The sequence below is a fragment of the Nothobranchius furzeri genome, chromosome 8 (assembly GCF_043380555.1).
Source record: "Nothobranchius furzeri strain GRZ-AD chromosome 8, NfurGRZ-RIMD1, whole genome shotgun sequence".
NCBI classification, from domain to species: domain Eukaryota; kingdom Metazoa; phylum Chordata; class Actinopteri; order Cyprinodontiformes; family Nothobranchiidae; genus Nothobranchius; species Nothobranchius furzeri.
This window is the reverse complement of record NC_091748.1, coordinates 40511846-40531551: the sequence shown is the minus strand read 5'-3', so window position 1 is coordinate 40531551 and position 19706 is coordinate 40511846. Positions and strand designations below refer to the sequence as shown.

General features: G+C 46.6%; 2 protein-coding genes and 1 long non-coding RNA gene across 3 annotated transcripts; 2 read left to right on the top strand and 1 right to left on the bottom strand.

Annotated features, from left to right (window-relative positions):
• The first annotated feature begins 460 nt into the window (after positions 1-460).
• On the top strand, positions 461-2949 carry chst14 (carbohydrate (N-acetylgalactosamine 4-0) sulfotransferase 14). The gene is made up of 2 exons (XM_015971733.3): positions 461-1305; positions 1750-2949. The coding sequence occupies exons 1-2, from the start codon at positions 1015-1017 to the stop codon at positions 2575-2577; spliced, it is 1119 nt and encodes a 372-aa protein (XP_015827219.1). The 5' UTR covers positions 461-1014; the 3' UTR covers positions 2578-2949.
• Positions 2806-19705, bottom strand: cep135 (centrosomal protein 135). The gene is made up of 26 exons (XM_015971708.3): positions 19459-19705; positions 19119-19257; positions 18845-19035; positions 18589-18756; positions 18379-18520; positions 18196-18280; positions 18000-18128; positions 17691-17906; positions 17524-17589; positions 17289-17439; positions 16984-17198; positions 16500-16652; positions 16328-16414; positions 15933-15998; positions 15689-15840; positions 15117-15232; positions 14872-15026; positions 11996-12051; positions 11736-11904; positions 11550-11660; positions 11281-11466; positions 10962-11171; positions 10675-10877; positions 10474-10578; positions 3431-3574; positions 2806-3347 (listed from the first exon to the last, which is right to left on the bottom strand). Coding segments are annotated over exons 2-26 (3390 nt in total). The 5' UTR covers positions 19232-19257; positions 19459-19705; the 3' UTR covers positions 2806-3346.
• LOC139071520 (uncharacterized) lies at positions 15834-17382 on the top strand. The gene is made up of 3 exons (XR_011521380.1): positions 15834-15861; positions 15954-16022; positions 17323-17382. It is a non-coding gene; the product is annotated as an uncharacterized lncRNA (long non-coding RNA).
• Position 19706: the final 1 nt, after the last annotated feature.

Genomic DNA, 19706 nt, shown 5'->3' with positions numbered 1-19706 from the left:
CTGCAGCTAGCAATCAGGAGATTTTGGAGCACTTCATGCTTCCATCTGCTGAAAAGCTTTATGGAGATGAAGATTTCATTTTTCAGCACGACCTGGCACCTGCTCACAGTGCCAATACCACTGGTAAATGGTTTACTGACCATGGTGTTACTGTGCTCAGTTGGCCTGCCAACTCTCCTGACCTGAACCCCAGAGAGAATCTGTGGGATATTGTGAAGAGAAAGTTGAGAGACGCAAGACCGAACACTCTGGATGAGCTTAAGGCCGCTATCGAAGCATCCTGGGCCTCCATAACACCTCAGCAGTGCCACAGGCTGATCGCCTCCATGCCACGCCGCATTGAAGCAGTCATTTCTGCAAAAGGATTCCCGACCAAGTATTGAGTGCATAACTGAACATAATTATTTGAAGGTTGACTTTTTTTGTATTAAAAACACTTTTCTATTATTGGTCGGATGAAATATGCTATTTTTTTAGATAGAAATTTTGTGTTTTCACGAGCTGTACGCCAAAATCATCAATATTAGAAACAATAAAAGGCTTGAACTACGTCAGCTGTGTGTAATGAATCTAATATATATGAAAGTCTAATGTTTATCAGCACATTACAGAAAATAATGAACTTTATCACAATATGCAAATTTTTTGAGAAGGACCTGTATATAGTTCATCAGAAAAAAAAAGTTGATTTGGAGGTGACTTGCTCTTTTAAAAAAACGTTCTTGTGATGTAATTTGCTGATTAAAAATTGCAAGTAAAAAGTCAGAGAAAATTATATTTTACACACGATATATTTTAGTTTGTTTTACTTTACTTATGTAATGCAAACACCTAAAACATTTTATTGTGAAAGTCTAGACCGGATTAGCTTCTATGGTTGTTTAGCTAACTTACATTAGAGAAGAGTGGGTACGTGGTAGTTTACCGACCGAAAACTTTCTTACGCCGGTTCCAGACTAACTTTTAAAAGCTGGCAGACACCGGACACACGGGCAGGACAGAAGGACGCGAAGCATGCCTCCACGCAGGCAGGACTACGGGGTGAAGAGGGGGGAAGGGGCGCGGAGCAGCCTCAGCTTCAGCCGGGGTACGGTGAGCTCCAGATCCGTCCGTCGCAGCTCCGCCGTGCTGCCCTCGGTGCTAACGTTTCTGGTAATCGTTGCGTCCGGAGGCCTGTTGCTCATGATAGAGAAAGGAATGCTGAACAACGTGGAGACGCCTTCTCCCAGAGGTAACGGTAAGCGGCTGGACTTCCTCAGGGACAGCGGGAAACAAAGCTCAGATGGAGCGGACGTGGAGTCCCAGGTAAACCGCCAGGGCAGGGGAAACCCGAGTAAACTACAGCCAGTGGTGTTTAAACAGCCATATGCCCAGTCACCCTTTCAACCAGACTGAGTTGATTTTTGTTAAACGTTTTAGGAAAATGCGTCATTTCCGCCCTTTAGTCCAGTACATTAACATGAAGGTATAAACGCTCCATCAGGGTTCTGATCCACACCAGCAATGTTAAAATATTCATCTGTACTACTAATATAACTGATTCTCCCAGTTAAAGAGTTCAGAAATTCAGATATTGTCAAGTGTCATTTGAATAGCCTCAATTCCCAGAAATAGAGATCAGTTCTGACCAGATTAGACTAATCCGTGTCAGATTGAAGCCAGTTACAAAGCTTATTCTGCAGACTTTAGGTAAACACTTGGCCAACTTCCAGCTTGACTTTTAAACTGTTGTGCCTCATCCACATTCAGATTCTTCAGGAGATCCGCAACCGGACCATCAAGACCATGTGCAGCCAGAAGAACATGCCCCACAGCATCTGGTCTCTGACACCCCTGCAGAGGAAGACGCTGCTGCAGCACATCCTGGTGAATGACGAGTACCGCTTCCTCTACTGCTACGTCCCTAAAGTGGCCTGCTCCAATTGGAAGAGGGTTCTGAAGGTGCTGAATGGAGCATTGGAGAACGTCAACGTCAACATCAAGATGGACCATCGCAGCGACCTGCTCTTCTTGTCCGCTCTGAAGCCAGAAGAGATCCGCTACCGCCTTACGCATTACTTCAAGTTCATGTTTGTGCGAGAACCCATGGAGCGCCTGCTTTCTGCATACAGGAACAAGTTTGGGGAGATCGAGTCCTACCAGAAAAAGTACGGGGTGGAGATCATTAAGCGATATAGAAAGGGCCACGCTAAGAACCCGTCTGTAAAAGGAGACGATGTGACCTTTGGGGAGTTTGTCCACTACTTGCTGGACGAGGACGTGGAGCGCATGAATGAGCACTGGATGCCCGTGTACAACTTGTGCCAGCCTTGTGCCGTTTCCTACAATTTCATCGGCTCCTATGAGAACCTTGAAAAGGACGCGGAGCACGTGCTCCAGCGTGTTGGGGCGCCTGCTTTTATTCACTTCCCAGAGAGGCAAACGTGGTACAAGCCTGTCACCACGCAAACACTACACTACTATCTATGCTCTCTGCCACAGAAGCTGCTCAGGGAACTCTTGCCAAAGTATATTTTAGACTTTTCCCTCTTTGCTTATCCTCTCCCCAACACAACCACTCAACACTGCCGGCATTAAAAGGTGCTGCTTCACAGTTTGGATATATATATATATATATTTAGAGATGTACTTTTATCCTAGAGGACAAACAGTATTTTGTGAGCTCTCTAAATATTTTTCAGGTGTCTGCACATTGGGAGTTCAAAACCACTAAAGCTTGAAACGGAAAGCGGCTCAGCTGTTACACAGAGTAACCCAGTCCAGGTTAAATAACAAAAACATGGACATTAGTGTGCTGCACACCTTTAATGAGGTAAAGCTTAATGGCCTCAGTGGACATCCTGTGGTTTAGCCGGCTAAAACACACACTGTGTACTCCATTCTTTTTTTTATACCACCTTTTCTAGAATTTTTTATTTTTCATAAAATAAAACTCAAATTCACATTTTATCTGTACGCGTTGGTTTTTGTACGCCTTTACTTTTGTGAATAATTTAATCATTTTAAAATGAAACATGAACATTAGACATTATACAAAACATTCTGCTTATAAAACAGTTCTTCGGGTCAGACGTGCTTAAAAATGATAAACATGAGATGTTTTTATCAGCTGACGTACACCAGACGGGTAAAGTGTAGGCGGAGTTGGTGAGGAATGTACATCTTGGATAGGAGAACTTTATTTCTAAAGGAGTGTATGTTTTAATATCCTGAGTAAGCGGGTTGGAGAGAAGACCGAGGTGTCCGAGGGCTTTTGCATTTTAGCGCCACTCTTAACCTTTTAGTGGTTTCGGACTTACAGCAACTTCACTCTCCTGCAGGGTCACTAATCCTTGAAGCTAACACTCCTGGAAAAGAGAAAAATAAAAGGTAAGAAGTTGAAGCACAATGGAGCCAGATTTTAGGACATTATTAAAAATATTTGCCTTACTAGTCTGATGACTTGTCGGTGGAGCGGAGAATCGAGCGTTCTGAGGTGGTGTGGTGAGACGTGCTTGCGACGCTGAGGGGGGAGGAGCTTTGGAGGGACGAGAACGATAAACCCTGTCGACGAAGCTCCTGAACTGCTCTTTCACTGAAGACGGGAACATTTTTACTGTTAGTTTGCTGATCAACAACACAGTTGTACTCTACACAATGCTTTAGGTATTTACTCACAACAGGATGACGATAATGTTTCTATGTGAGTGTTTATTAAAACGTGTTTTGAACCGCCAGAAGGACTTTAAAGTAGCAGTGTGCAGTTTCCTGGCACTAGAGGGCAGTACATACATTTCAGGGTAGTTTTACATCATATTGCAATGACTGTAGCTAGTTTAAAAACGCCACAGTAAACGTGTGGAGCAGATGGCGTGCAACCTCTGCGAGACTCAGACTTTGATGGTCCTTCAGTTAATTCCATCAAGAGAATGAAATGCCGATTGTGGTGTCCGGCTCTAGCTCAGTCACCTTGACTCACACTGCGCTATAACGTGGTGTTAGCAGTCACTCCACTGTGCTATAACGTGGTGTTAGCAGTCATTCCACTGTGCTATAACGTGGTGTTAGCAGTCATTCCACTGTGCTATAACGTGGTGTTAGCAGTCATTCCACTGTGCTATAACGTGGTGTTAGCAGTCATTCCACTGCGCTATAACGTGGTGTTAGCAGTCATTCCACTGTGCTATAACGTGGTGTTAGCAGTCATTCCACTGTGCTATAACGTGGTGTTAGCAGTCACTCCACTGTGCTATAACGTGGTGTTAGCAGTCACTCCACTGCGCTATAACGTGGTGTTAGCAGTCACTCCACTGCGCTATAACGTGGTGTTAGCAGTCACTCCACTGCGCTATAACGTGGTGTTAGCAGTCACTCCACTGCGCTATAACGTGGTGTTAGCAGTCACTCCACTGCGCTATAACGTGGTGTTAGCAGTCACTCCACTGCGCTATAACGTGGTGTTAGCAGTCATTCCACTGCGCTATAACGTGGTGTTAGCGGTCACTCCACTGCGCTATAACGTGGTGTTAGCAGTCATTCCACTGCGCTATAACGTGGTGTTAGCGGTCACTCCACTGCGCTATAACGTGGTGTTAGCAGTCATTCCACTGCGCTATAACGTGGTGTTAGCAGTCACTCCACTGCGCTATAACGTGGTGTTAGCAGTCACTCCACTGCGCTATAACGTGGTGTTAGCAGTCATTCCACTGCGCTATAACGTGGTGTTAGCGGTCACTCCACTGCGCTATAACGTGGTGTTAGCAGTCATTCCACTGCGCTATAACGTGGTGTTAGCAGTCACTCCACTGTGCTATAACGTGGTGTTAGCAGTCACTCCACTGTGCTATAACGTGGTGTTAGCAGTCATTCCACTGCGCTATAACGTGGTGTTAGCAGTCATTCCACTGCGCTATAACGTGGTGTTAGCAGTCATTCCACTGTGCTATAACGTGGTGTTAGCAGTCATTCCACTGTGCTATAACGTGGTGTTAGCAGTCATTCCACTGCGCTATAACGTGGTGTTAGCAGTCACTCCACTGTGCTATAACGTGGTGTTAGCAGTCATTCCACTGTGCTATAACGTGGTGTTAGCAGTCATTCCACTGCGCTATAACGTGGTGTTAGCAGTCACTCCACTGCGCTATAACGTGGTGTTAGCAGTCACTCCACTGCGCTATAACGTGGTGTTAGCAGTCACTCCACTGCGCTATAACGTGGTGTTAGCAGTCACTCCACTGCGCTATAACGTGGTGTTAGCAGTCACTCCACTGTGCTATAACGTGGTGTTAGCAGTCACTCCACTGCGCTATAACGTGGTGTTAGCAGTCACTCCACTGTGCTATAACGTGGTGTTAGCAGTCACTCCACTGTGCTATAACGTGGTGTTAGCAGTCACTCCACTGTGCTATAACGTGGTGTTAGCAGTCACTCCACTGCGCTTTAACGTGGTGTTAGCAGTCACTCCACTGTGCTATAACGTGGTGTTAGCAGTCACTCCACTGTGCTATGACGTGGTGTTAGCAGTCACTCCACTGCGCTATAACGTGGTGTTAGCAGTCACTCCACTGCGCTATAACGTGGTGTTAGCAGTCACTCCACTGCGCTATAACGTGGTGTTAGCAGTCACTCCACTGCGCTATAACGTGGTGTTAGCAGTCACTCCACTGTGCTATAACGTGGTGTTAGCAGTCACTCCACTGTGCTATAACGTGGTGTTAGCAGTCACTCCACTGCGCTATAACGTGGTGTTAGCAGTCACTCCACTGCGCTATAACGTGGTGTTAGCAGTCATTCCACTGCGCTATAACGTGGTGTTAGCAGTCACTCCACTGCGCTATAACGTGGTGTTAGCAGTCATTCCACTGCGCTATAACGTGGTGTTAGCAGTCACTCCACTGTGCTATAACGTGGTGTTAGCAGTCACTCCACTGTGCTATAACGTGGTGTTAGCAGTCACTCCACTGCGCTATAACGTGGTGTTAGCAGTCATTCCACTGCGCTATAACGTGGTGTTAGCAGTCATTCCACTGTGCTATAACGTGGTGTTAGCAGTCATTCCACTGCGCTATAACGTGGTGTTAGCAGTCACTCCACTGCGCTATAACGTGGTGTTAGCAGTCACTCCACTGTGCTATAACGTGGTGTTAGCAGTCACTCCACTGTGCTATAACGTGGTGTTAGCAGTCATTCCACTGTGCTATAACGTGGTGTTAGCAGTCATTCCACTGCGCTATAACGTGGTGTTAGCAGTCACTCCACTGCGCTATAACGTGGTGTTAGCAGTCACTCCACTGTGCTATAACGTGGTGTTAGCAGTCATTCCACTGCGCTATAACGTGGTGTTAGCAGTCATTCCACTGTGCTATAACGTGGTGTTAGCAGTCACTCCACTGTGCTATAACGTGGTGTTAGCAGTCACTCCACTGCGCTATGACGTGGTGTTAGCAGTCACTCCACTGTGCTATGACGTGGTGTTAGCAGTCACTCCACTGTGCTATAACGTGGTGTTAGCAGTCACTCTACTGCGCTATAACGTGGTGTTAGCAGTCACTCCACTGTGCTATAACGTGGTGTTAGCAGTCACTCCACTGCACTATAACGTGGTGTTAGCAGTCACTCCACTGCGCTATAACGTGGTGTTAGCAGTCACTCCACTGTGCTATAACGTGGTGTTAGCAGTCACTCCACTGTGCTATAACGTGGTGTTAGCAGTCACTCCACTGTGCTATAACGTGGTGTTAGCAGTCATTCCACTGCGCTATAACGTGGTGTTAGCAGTCATTCCACTGTGCTATAACGTGGTGTTAGCAGTCATTCCACTGCGCTATAACGTGGTGTTAGCAGTCACTCTACTGCGCTATAACGTGGTGTTAGCAGTCACTCCACTGTGCTATAACGTGGTGTTAGGAGTCACTCCACTGTGCTATAACGTGGTGTTAGCAGTCATTCCACTGTGCTATAACGTGGTGTTAGCAGTCATTCCACTGCGCTATAACGTGGTGTTAGCAGTCACTCCACTGCGCTATAACGTGGTGTTAGCAGTCATTCCACTGCGCTATAACGTGGTGTTAGCAGTCACTCCACTGCGCTATAACGTGGTGTTAGCAGTCATTCCACTGCGCTATAACGTGGTGTTAGCAGTCACTCCACTGCGCTATAACGTGGTGTTAGCAGTCACTCCACTGCGCTATAACGTGGTGTTAGCAGTCACTCCACTGCGCTATAACGTGGTGTTAGCAGTCATTCCACTGTGCTATAACGTGGTGTTAGCAGTCACTCCACTGCGCTATAACGTGGTGTTAGCAGTCACTCCACTGCGCTATAACGTGGTGTTAGCAGTCATTCCACTGCGCTATAACGTGGTGTTAGCAGTCATTCCACTGTGCTATAACGTGGTGTTAGCAGTCACTCCACTGTGCTATAACGTGGTGTTAGCAGTCACTCCACTGTGCTATAACGTGGTGTTAGCAGTCACTCCACTGTGCTATAACGTGGTGTTAGCAGTCACTCCACTGCGCTATAACGTGGTGTTAGCAGTCATTCCACTGCGCTATAACGTGGTGTTAGCAGTCACTCCACTGTGCTATAACGTGGTGTTAGCAGTCACTCCACTGTGCAATAACGTGGTGTTAGCAGTCATTCCACTGCGCTATAACGTGGTGTTAGCAGTCACTCCACTGCGCTATAACGTGGTGTTAGCAGTCATTCCACTGCGCTATAACGTGGTGTTAGCAGTCACTCCACTGCGCTATAACGTGGTGTTAGCAGTCATTCCACTGCGCTATAACGTGGTGTTAGCAGTCACTCCACTGTGCTATAACGTGGTGTTAGCAGTCATTCCACTGCGCTATAACGTGGTGTTAGCAGTCACTCCACTGTGCTATAACGTGGTGTTAGCAGTCATTCCACTGCGCTATAACGTGGTGTTAGCAGTCACTCCACTGTGCTATAACGTGGTGTTAGCAGTCACTCCACTGCGCTATAACGTGGTGTTAGCAGTCACTCCACTGCGCTATAACGTGGTGTTAGCAGTCACTCCACTGCGCTATAACGTGGTGTTAGCAGTCACTCCACTGCGCTATAACGTGGTGTTAGCAGTCATTCCACTGCGCTATAACGTGGTGTTAGCAGTCACTCCACTGCGCTATAACGTGGTGTTAGCAGTCATTCCACTGCGCTATAACGTGGTGTTAGCAGTCACTCCACTGCGCTATAACGTGGTGTTAGCAGTCACTCCACTGCGCTATAACGTGGTGTTAGCAGTCACTCCACTGCGCTATAACGTGGTGTTAGCAGTCATTCCACTGCGCTATAACGTGGTGTTAGCAGTCACTCCACTGCGCTATAACGTGGTGTTAGCAGTCACTCCACTGCGCTATAACGTGGTGTTAGCAGTCACTCCACTGTGCTATAACGTGGTGTTAGCAGTCACTCCACTGTGCTATAACGTGGTGTTAGCAGTCACTCCACTGCGCTATAACGTGGTGTTAGCAGTCACTCCACTGCGCTATAACGTGGTGTTAGCAGTCACTCCACTGCGCTATAACGTGGTGTTAGCAGTCATTCCACTGTGCTATAACGTGGTGTTAGCAGTCACTCCACTGCGCTATAACGTGGTGTTAGCAGTCACTCCACTGCGCTATAACGTGGTGTTAGCAGTCACTCCACTGCGCTATAACGTGGTGTTAGCAGTCACTCCACTGCGCTATAACGTGGTGTTAGCAGTCATTCCACTGCGCTATAACGTGGTGTTAGCAGTCATTCCACTGTGCTATAACGTGGTGTTAGCAGTCACTCCACTGCGCTATAACGTGGTGTTAGCAGTCATTCCACTGTGCTATAACGTGGTGTTAGCAGTCACTCCACTGCGCTATAACGTGGTGTTAGCAGTCACTCCACTGCGCTATAACGTGGTGTTAGCAGTCATTCCACTGCGCTATAACGTGGTGTTAGCAGTCATTCCACTGTGCTATAACGTGGTGTTAGCAGTCACTCCACTGCGCTATAACGTGGTGTTAGCAGTCACTCCACTGCGCTATAACGTGGTGTTAGCAGTCACTCCACTGTGCTATAACGTGGTGTTAGCAGTCACTCCACTGCGCTATAACGTGGTGTTAGCAGTCATTCCACTGTGCTATAACGTGGTGTTAGCAGTCACTCCACTGCGCTATAACGTGGTGTTAGCAGTCACTCCACTGCGCTATAACGTGGTGTTAGCAGTCATTCCACTGCGCTATAACGTGGTGTTAGCAGTCATTCCACTGCGCTATAACGTGGTGTTAGCAGTCATTCCACTGCGCTATAACGTGGTGTTAGCAGTCACTCCACTGCGCTATAACGTGGTGTTAGCAGTCATTCCACTGCGCTATAACGTGGTGTTAGCAGTCACTCCACTGCGCTATAACGTGGTGTTAGCAGTCACTCCACTGCGCTATAACGTGGTGTTAGCAGTCATTCCACTGTGCTATAACGTGGTGTTAGCAGTCACTCCACTGCGCTATAACGTGGTGTTAGCAGTCACTCCACTGCGCTATAACGTGGTGTTAGCAGTCACTCCACTGCGCTATAACGTGGTGTTAGCAGTCACTCCACTGCGCTATAACGTGGTGTTAGCAGTCATTCCACTGCGCTATAACGTGGTGTTAGCAGTCACTCCACTGCGCTATAACGTGGTGTTAGCAGTCATTCCACTGTGCTATAACGTGGTGTTAGCAGTCATTCCACTGTGCTATAACGTGGTGTTAGCAGTCACTCCACTGTGCTATAACGTGGTGTTAGCAGTCACTCCACTGTGCTATAACGTGGTGTTAGCAGTCACTCCACTGTGCTATAACGTGGTGTTAGCAGTCACTCCACTGTGCTATAACGTGGTGTTAGCAGTCACTCCACTGTGCTATAACGTGGTGTTAGCAGTCATTCCACTGCGCTATAACGTGGTGTTAGCAGTCACTCCACTGTGCTATAACGTGGTGTTAGCAGTCACTCCACTGTGCTATAACGTGGTGTTAGCAGTCATTCCACTGTGCTATAACGTGGTATTAGCAGTCACTCCACTGCGCTATAACGTGGTGTTAGCAGTCATTCCACTGTGCTATAACGTGGTGTTAGCAGTCATTCACATCCATGTGCTGATGGTGTGACACTGATGAGGATTTTAATGTTTAAGACTTAACCAGAACAGCGTGAACACCAGACCCTCTCCACACATGCTTTAGTTTCAAGCTGAAACATGGAAGACAGAGGGGGGGGGGCGCATTCATTCCTTCTAGAAACATCAGGCCTTTCATTAGGACATGCTTGACTGAAGGATTCTGCAGCAAGTTTAACCACACGTCTGTTCCAGATGAAACGCTTGATCAGATAAATGTAGCTCCTGCTATACATTTCCTGTGAGGTTGCAGATTAAGTCTATAAAAAATCTACGGATTGTGCTAAAAGACGTGTTCTATAAATAAAAACTGAGCAGATCCGGTGGTGATGAAACAAACAGCTCACCGTTCGAAGCGTTCTGTAGTTAGCTGTCTTTTCAGGACGTCCATCTCTGTCTGCAGCTGGGACACCTTGCCGCGGAGCTGGGACACCTCTCTAGCATGCTCTGCACTTTTAGCACATGCACAAATGTATTGAACGAGTCATTTTGAAGAAATACTTTTAATTGGTGTTAAACCAGTACAGTAAACTGGATTTCGGTTTTACTTTTTGCTGTCAGCCAGGGTGAGCCTGTCACGCAGCACTTTCAGCTCCGACTCTCGCTCACTAGCTGTCAGGTGTGTCTGAAACTCTTTCTGCCGGTTGGTGGAGAGAAGCGTCTCCAGGTTACGCACGGTCAGCCTTTCACTGGCTAGTTGCTTCTTCAGTAGCTCCGCCTCTGAGCGAACGTCCTCCAGCTCTCCAGTGACCTAAGTAAGAATAGAAAGTAGACACACTCAGAGGAATGCAACGTGTTTTCTGCAAAAAGAGATCCAACTCTTAGAAGGCCTCACCCTCTCCAGGTCCATGCTCTTTGAGGTGAGCTGGCGAGCAGTGAGCTCCTTTCCAGAGTCCAGTTTGACGCAGAGCTCCCGAACAGACGCCAGGTCTGACAGGACAGCAGCTTTCTCCTCCAGCGCTTTGCGTAGCTCCTCTTCCAGTCGGGACATCCCACGTACCAGTGAGGACACCTGGGCTTCATAAGCCTGCAGGGCCTCCATGTGCTAGAGGTCACAGCAGAGTGAGACACTTTAAGACATTGATGCAAAAAGTGAGGGAAGACTTCAAATACTACAGATTTAATCAGGAGCATTTTCTAATCGTCTGCCTCACTTGTTGGAGCTCTCTTTCCTGTTGTCTGACTGAACCTCTGAGCTGTTTGCGCTCTGTGTCTGAGGAGAGCAGCTCCAGGCGGATGGAGCTATTGAGGCCTTCAGCCTGCTGCAGTTTCTGCTCCCGCTCCTTCACCTCAGAGTTGGCTGTCCTGAACCTCTCCAGCAGATCCCTGTTCTCCTGCTCCTGGAAGCCAACGCCCAACCATCAGTCTAAAGGCAAATCAGTAAATCACACTCATCCAGGGCTATGAACCCCCACCGCTGTACCTTTGTAGCAATCAATTTCTCTATTCTGGACACTTCAGAGATGTAAGCGTGGACCCTCATTTTCAACTCGTCCTTCTCATGCAAAGCCTCCTCCATTTCTGCATGTACAGTCTGAAGAACGACAAGAACACTTTGGTTTCACAGAACACCAGCACTCCATAGTTAGAGAAGAAGGTAATTCTTTACTTGGTTCTCCCGGGTCATCGTGGCCAGGTCCTCCTGCAGCCTCCTGTTCTCTCGGATTATGACCGCCTTGTCTCTCCGAAGGGAAACCAGCTCGTCCTGGGACGTGTCCAGCTGCCTCCTCAGACTGCTCGTCTCCCGTTCACGGCTGTTTAACGCTCCTTGCAGCTGACTGGATTTTATCAGTGAAGAGAAAGTTGTGGCTGTTCAGCATATTATTCACTAGTGAAAAGAAAAGAACACCCTGAGGAAGTGATACTAACGCTAGCGAGGTTTCCATGTTTTTGACCGTCAGTCTCACATCCCCAAGGGTCTTCTCCTGTACAGACGACAGATATACCTCATTAGTACTCAGCTCTCCTGCAGCATTATGAAGAGCGTTCTGTTTTAAGCTAAACGTTTCAACACAAGCCCAAACATCTGCTTTAGTGACCCATACAGCCTCGCTCCAAACATAAACCACCAGCAGAACTCCAGAGAAGTCATGTCATCAACGTGGTTAAAAGATGAATAAGTGGTTCGTTTAAGGGAGTCTTTGTCTCCTGACCCTGAAATGCTGAATAAATCAAGACTTTCTGTCCCCTGCCTGCCTCTCACTGCTGTCATTTTCTTCTGAAACAGAACTTGTTACAGATTTAGATGTTTTGACACTGAAATGTCTTTCTTCTCCAGCCTTCAGAGAGTACAGACGCTTTTTTCTCAGCTCCCTTATCGGCTTCCCCAAGGCTCTTGTCCCGTCTGCCTACAGAGCACTTCTCTGCATTTCTACTGAAACCACTACTCTCTTTTTGGAAATATGGACTTAATTAATTGGTCATTCAACGTGATTGACAAAATTTTCTCTACGATGAGAACGGAGAAGGGGGGCTCCCACCTGTCCCGAGGGGACATTCGCATCGGGATATGCACTCGATTCTTGGGAGGTCTGGCGAATCGTGTGCCTCTCTCAGCTGTCCATCGAGGACGTGGAAGATTTGTGGATATTCGGCCTGATGATCACTGGATTTCTTCTGATTGGAGTGGGAGGATATCTGGTTTTCTGGAAATTTGGGAAGACGGGAGCGATTGGAGTGCGACCCGTACCCACGGAATGTGCCGCTCGGGCGGTGACCTCACAGACTGGGACGTTACTCGAGGTGAACCGTAAGCTGGACAATGTCCTTGCGGCGTTGCCTGTGTTAGTGCGCAAGATGGATTTGATCTCGGAGAGGGTCGCCGGACGATGCGGGGATGTGGAATGTAAAATTGGCTTCACTGGTGGACATGAATGACCACTTAGAGACTACAAGACGGAGGGGAAGATTATCTCTGTCTACCCTAAACAAAGTTATGTTTATCCTTATCCGACGCCATAGCAGCCTCTCAAGGCTGCCTCAACACACCCCCACAAAAAGGAGGAATGCCGACAGATGCTGTGTCCCGACCTTCACCCTCTCCCTTCAGGCTATATCTGCAGGGACCTCAATGTGCTCTCTGTTCCTTATCTCTCCCTCCCACCTGTTGTTCTGCAGCTGGTCGATGCGCCGCAGTGGCAGCTCCCATTGGAGGCTTCAGGATCCCGCCCACCCCCACCTCCCCATTGGACTCTGATGTTGTACACGTGCTGTCTGTGCTTCCATGTCGGGTGTTTTTTTTGCATTGGAGTGCTACACCCTGCTGGTGTAACCCTGTTAATGCCTTTTTTTCCCCTCCCTGAACTTTCCTCATGTAACACCCTTTTCATCTAACTATTAAGGTAGCGCGACTCATGTTGCGAATGACCGCAGTCACCAATTCTTGTTATGTGTCTTACCCACGTATGTCTGATCTTTGAATTGTGTGTGCTGAAACTGAATTTCATTTCTCTGTATGTCCTGCACATGTGGAGAATATGACAATAAATGACTCTTGACACTGAAATGGGATGGGCAATAAATTGAAAATCGAAGTTTTTGACTCTTAGAGATAATTGTTCCTATGTCAATAAATTTGATGATAACAAAATGAAAAGATGTGTGTCGGTTGGCAAAATTCTTGTTCCTTTAAGCTGCACCACCTCCAGGCACGTAAACATGTGACAGCCCCATCTAGTGGACAACTTTTGTTTCTGCAGTTATCCATTTATCGTCATCCATGTGAAATCCTCAATCTATCGTTATACTGATTTTAGGTCATGTCGCCCAGCCTCACAACATATCCTTATCTTTTACATTTCATCTATATGCAGCATAAAAAATACCTGACCACCTTTATTTAGATTATTTAGAAAGCCGAGTTCAGCTCCACTAGTCACATCAGAGCTGATGTGTAGAATTAAGAAATCGCTTCAGTAGAACATGTCTGACAACTTTAGGATGGCTAAACGATGTCAAAAAGCAGCAAACCATAAACCACTCTTAAAAAACTCAAGCACTTCTAAAGCGCTTGGTTATGAATAAGGTCAGAGGTCATCATGATTCGATGATAGCAGGAAAGAGAGATGGACTTTTGAGGTTTTAATGAGACAAGACTGGATCTTTTGGAAGGTGTGTGTCTCGTAACATCAGGAGTAAAACGAACACTGCATTTCAGAAAAAGTACCAGTCAAACACGGTGGTGGTAGTGTGATGGTCTGGAGCTGCTTCAGGACCTGGATCACCTGCTGTAAATTATGGAACCATGAATTCTGCTCTCTAACAGAAAACCCTGAAGGAGAATGACTGACCTTTGACCTCAAATATGAAGTTCATACTTGAAAACCTTCCTTTGTGACTGAATTAAATACATTTTGTGAAACTTAATTAATCCACAGTGATGTAGGGGTCAATGACATTTTCACACAGGATCACGTTAGTTTGTTTGTTCCCTTAATGGAGAAAATATTCATTTAGAAACAGCATTTTGTTTTTTCTCAGGTCAACTTTGTTTGCTGACCTGAAACATTTTGTCTTCCTGTTTCCGAGACATCTCCTTATCTCACCTGGGGCTGTGTGCCAATAAAAATGACTCCAACAATAGATGTTTGGCTGATTTTAGTCACCGTTTGACTGGTAGAAAGATAAAACAATTCTTTATAAGGGGTTGACCTAAGGATGTTTGATTTCCTCACGGGTTTACATAACTTACATACAAAACTGATTTGAAAAGTGAACTTGTAACCTGATGTCTGTTTGGGAGCTACCTTCTGGGACAGGTCCTCCTGCAGAGCAGCTAGTTTCTCAGTCTTGTGATCCACCTCGTCCTGCAGAGCATCCTTCTCTCTGTCCAGGGCGGAGACGGACTTCTGAAGCCCAGCTACTTCCTCCTTGTGTTTAGAGCTCTGCCGACTCAGCTCTCCTGACAGGATGCAAATAAATACATGAGCAAATCCTCGAGGTGCAGTAACACAGAGAGACAGCACAATAACTGAACATCAAGCGCATTCACCTAATTGCTCCTCTAGTTTCTCAATCTGCTCGTGGGCTGCGTGCAGCTCCTTCATCTTCACAGACAGCCTGTGCTGGACATCGGACAGGGACTGCTCCATCTGCTCCTGCAGCAGCCTACAGACAGGAGGGAAATAAAAACGGAGCGTAGGTGAAAACCTCTAACTAAAGCAGCCAACCATAATCTCATTTAACCCTCCCACTGTCCTAACGGGTGTGACCCCGCCAGGAAAGTTGACCGTTGAGCAGGGTTGATGGTTCATCCCTGGATCCACGTGGCAGGGGTGAGGAGTGAGCTCCACCTCACCCCGGTCATGTGGACCTTAAGGGATAAACCATCAACCCTGCTCAACGGTCAACTTTCCTCACGGGGTCACCCGTGAGGACAGTGGGAGGGTTAAGATGTTTGGGTTAATTGGAAAAAGAAACACAAAGTTCAAGAGTTCATACCAAGACTTTTGCCGACACAACAAAAATTATTAAAACTATAAAAAGTTTTTAAATATAAACATCTCTGGTAGAGTCTTTTGTTGGGGGGGGGGGGGGGGATAATTCACGAGTGAAAGGTGAAACCTGAGAGAGTTCGCCTCGGCCCTCTGATGGGTAACCTCTTCTGTGTTGTGGACCAGAACCGAGGACCGGACCTTCAGCTCCTTCTCCGCTGCATCCCGGCTCTCCTTCAGCAGACACACCTGCGACTGCAGGTCCAGTTTCTCCCGCTCCAGCTACACACCAAAGTCGTACAGGTCAGAGTGAACACACACAGTTACACAACAAGCACCTGACAGGAGGAGATATCTTTAAGAGGCTCACTTACACTCTTGACGGTATTTTCCAGGTCCAGAATCCTCCTCTGGTCAGTGAGAGCTGAAGTCTGGGCTGCCTGTAGATCCACATTAATACCATGGTCAGTTACGAGCACTGCTTTACTTAATGCTACACTTGAGGGGACGTACATACATACAGATCTGTTTAAGTTGCTTTTTCAGCTAAAAAAGTGAATTTTTGGCAACAAAATGTGACTTTTTTCATTAACTCACAAGAAAAACTGAGATAGCATCTAACTCATCTCAAAAAGTCAAGATAAAACCTTTGTGGTTACTAATCTAATCATGCGAGTTAGAAGCCGACTAAAACCAGACGATGCTAATAAAAACGTTTACAGAGTATTTTAATCTGGACTGGTTTCAGGTAAGCTTTACTCAGACTAACCTTTAGTCTCGCCATCAGTGAGTCGTTCTCCTGCAAAGCATCGGCAGACACACCTGCGCTGCGGGCCAGCTTCGAGTCATCTTGAGCCTAAACAAACGAGAATCTGCTCCTTAGACGTGCGAACGTTGGGGGTTTTATTTGTATTCTAACTTCACGGCGGCTGAAGTCGTACCTCTACTAAGAGGTTTTTTAAGTGGTCTCTCTCGCTGCAGAGGGCCTTCACATTGTTCTGAATGTCCTCCACGTGCTTCTCAAACTCCAACAGGGCCACTTTAAGCTCATCCCGTTCTTTAACTATACGGAGCAGTTCCTCTGAAACATGGCCCTGAAAGTAGGTCGGTATTATTGTCTAACCCTCCCACTGTCTTCATGGGTGACCCCCCCCCCCCAAAGAAAGTTGACCACTGAGCAGGATTGATGGTTTATCTCTTGGGTCCACGTGGCAGGGGTGAGGAGTGAGCCCCACCTCACCCCTGCCACGTGGACCTCAAGGGATAAACCATCAATCCTGCTCAGTGGTCAACTTTCTTTGGGGGGGGGGGGGGGGTCACCCATGAAGACAGTGGGAGGGTTAAAAAACCTGTTGGCATAATTTTAATAAAAGTTATTTTCACTGAAACAAAAAAGCGACCACATTTATTTTTTCCATCACCTACATTGATCTTTTTGGACTTTGGACTCCTGCCCCTGTCTGGACTGCAACTTGGACTCAGTCCTCGGACTCTTTTGTAGCGCTCAGCTTCTTGGCGATAGTAATTCCTCTCCTCCTCAAGACTCTTGACAAAAGCATCTAGACGCGATGGGGAGTGCGTTCTTCTACAGACACCATGTTCAGCACGCATCGTCTCCAACTCCAGAACCAGCTCTTTGTCTGGAACACAAGCATCAACAAACACAAGTTCAATTTGAAGACGATGAAATCTGAGTATTAATAACCGAGGTATCCCAGAATATTGCTAACCGTCGGCCATCATCTTCTCCACTTTGTCCTGCAGCCTGGTGTTCTCCTCTTCCAGGAAGTTCAGAAGTCCCTCCAGCTTCTGGTTTTGTTCCTTAAGCTCCACCAGCTGATTTCTGAGACGATCTCTTTCAAATTCTCCTTCAGACTGTTCCTGAACTCAAACATGTCACTGGACGGGTTAAATTTAAATTTATTGAACTATAGAAACAATTAAGATAAAAAAGTTGTGTTTTACCTTTCTAGCCTTCGTGATAATATCCTCCAACTCTTCAGTGATTTTCTGCTGCCTTCCAATTTCTTTCTGCAACCAAACAGATGCTTTAGTGTATTTTATGGCATTTAAAAACATGATCTTTACCTGAAATGCATCTAGTTTATTTACCATTGACTTTATTTTCTTACTTTAGTTTCCTGGAGCTCCATGTCTGCAGTTTCCAGCATCCGCTCCTTGTCCATCTCCATGCGCTTAGCGAGGTGATCGATCTGAGTCAGCTCTTCGCAGAGCTCCAGGTTCTTTAACGACAGACTAGCCACTTCGGTGGAGGCGTCCTTCTTTTTCTGATGCAATCCCTCCATTTTATGTTCCAGAGTTCTGTTGGTTTCCTGTAAGTACTCAATCTAGAAGACACAGATTACAGTTAGGAAGCACCAGCACTCCCTGACAGACGCACCTATGTGAATATGTTTATCTCCAGTGACAGTGGTGCATGCCTGAAGGTTAAGATGGGCGATCAGTTTCTCATTGCTGACGTTCTGAGCTTCAAGAGAAATGACATCATAAGGGCGTCCCCCGTGGAGTACATGATTCAGACGCTCAATCTCTTTGTCCCGTTCCTCCACCTACTCAAGAGACAGCTTGTTAGACCTTAAAGAAGCCTCACCACACGCCTGATTTTGCCGTCCTCACCCGAGTGTTTATATGTTTAACACATTCTTGGGACTTTTCCAGGTCTAGTTTGAGCTTGATGATTTCCTCCTGTAGCTCATTAATTCTACAAATCAAATTAACTGTGAGTCCAGACGATAACGGAAATGTGAAGGTTTATAAATACCCACACATGCATTATGAAGCAACTTCAACGAAACACACCTTCCATCAGCCAGATGTAGTAGGTCAGCAATGTATGGATCATCTGGCTGCTGGACAGGATAGGTAGATGTAGAGGTGGGAGGTATGAGCTCATCAGTGTGCATTCTCTGTCGTCTAAAAGGAATACTCCGCTTCTTCCCACCTAGTCACAAAGAAACAGGTGAGTAGAAGAATTTCCATCAATGATCACACCCTGGTCAAGAGTTGTACCTGGAGTCTGCACAACAGCGTGCAAGTTCTTCTCCTGCAGCTGCTGAATGCGCTCAGCTTTAGCCTTGCTGTCCTTCTCCAGGCAGCGAACCTTATGCACGTACTGGTTGTTCAAGAACTTCAGGTCCGATGTCTCATGGTCCAGTTTTCTGATGCGAGTTTTGAGCTCTGCCAAGACACGATGGCTGGGTGTGGGTTAACACACCAGTCATTAGAACCTGCAGGTAAGAATGGGGAGGAGGGGGTGTTTCTTAACCTCTAGTGATCTGATCTTTCTCCTCCCTTAGTTTCAGAAGCTCCAGGTGCAGCTCGTTGTTCTCCCGGACCACCCTGGCGTTCTCGGTCCTGTAGGGCTCCAGCAGAGCATCGACGTTTCGGCTCTCCTTCTCGGTCTTTCCTGCTGATAGTTTGGCATTGCGCAGGCTCTCTGTTGTGTGGATCAAATCACTGCAGCAGAGGAAGAATCGCATCTTACGTTACTGACACTAATAAAGGGAATAAAAGGTAAGAGAACAGAAAGCTGGGTTCACCTGAACAGCTTCTCCACCAGTGGCAGTGAGTCTATCCCCAGAGGTTGTCTGTAGCCCAGCTGATCCAGACGTTTCCGCAAGTTTACGTATTTCCTCTCTGCGCTACTGTTCATGATGGTGATGTTGAGATTGCCAACTCCTAAATTAACAAAGGTGCTTTAAATATGCATTTATAAGGTAACAAAGGCGTACTAAAGATAGCAGTGTTTGCTAACATACTTTAGCGTTACTAACATACACAAATAAAACAACACATTGATACTAGCATAGTTAACTGGCTGTTTTGTTATCATTACTGTACCTACCAATTGTCATTGAAATAGTTAATGAGCTAACTTACCGTGCTTAAAAACCCCGTTCGCGGCGGCTAATGCTAGCTAAATATTTATCACCGTAACGCTACATCATACAGAAACGTATCTTCACTTGGACAAATGTCCTGGCTCAGCCACACTATAACACTACTTTGTGAATCCCGTTATGTGTTTATAAACGGGTGAGTTAACATGTTTCCGCGGTAAGCTGGTTTGAAAAGAGCGCCGACAAAGTTTCGGGGTTTGTATTCGTCACCATGGAGGACGAGAGCAA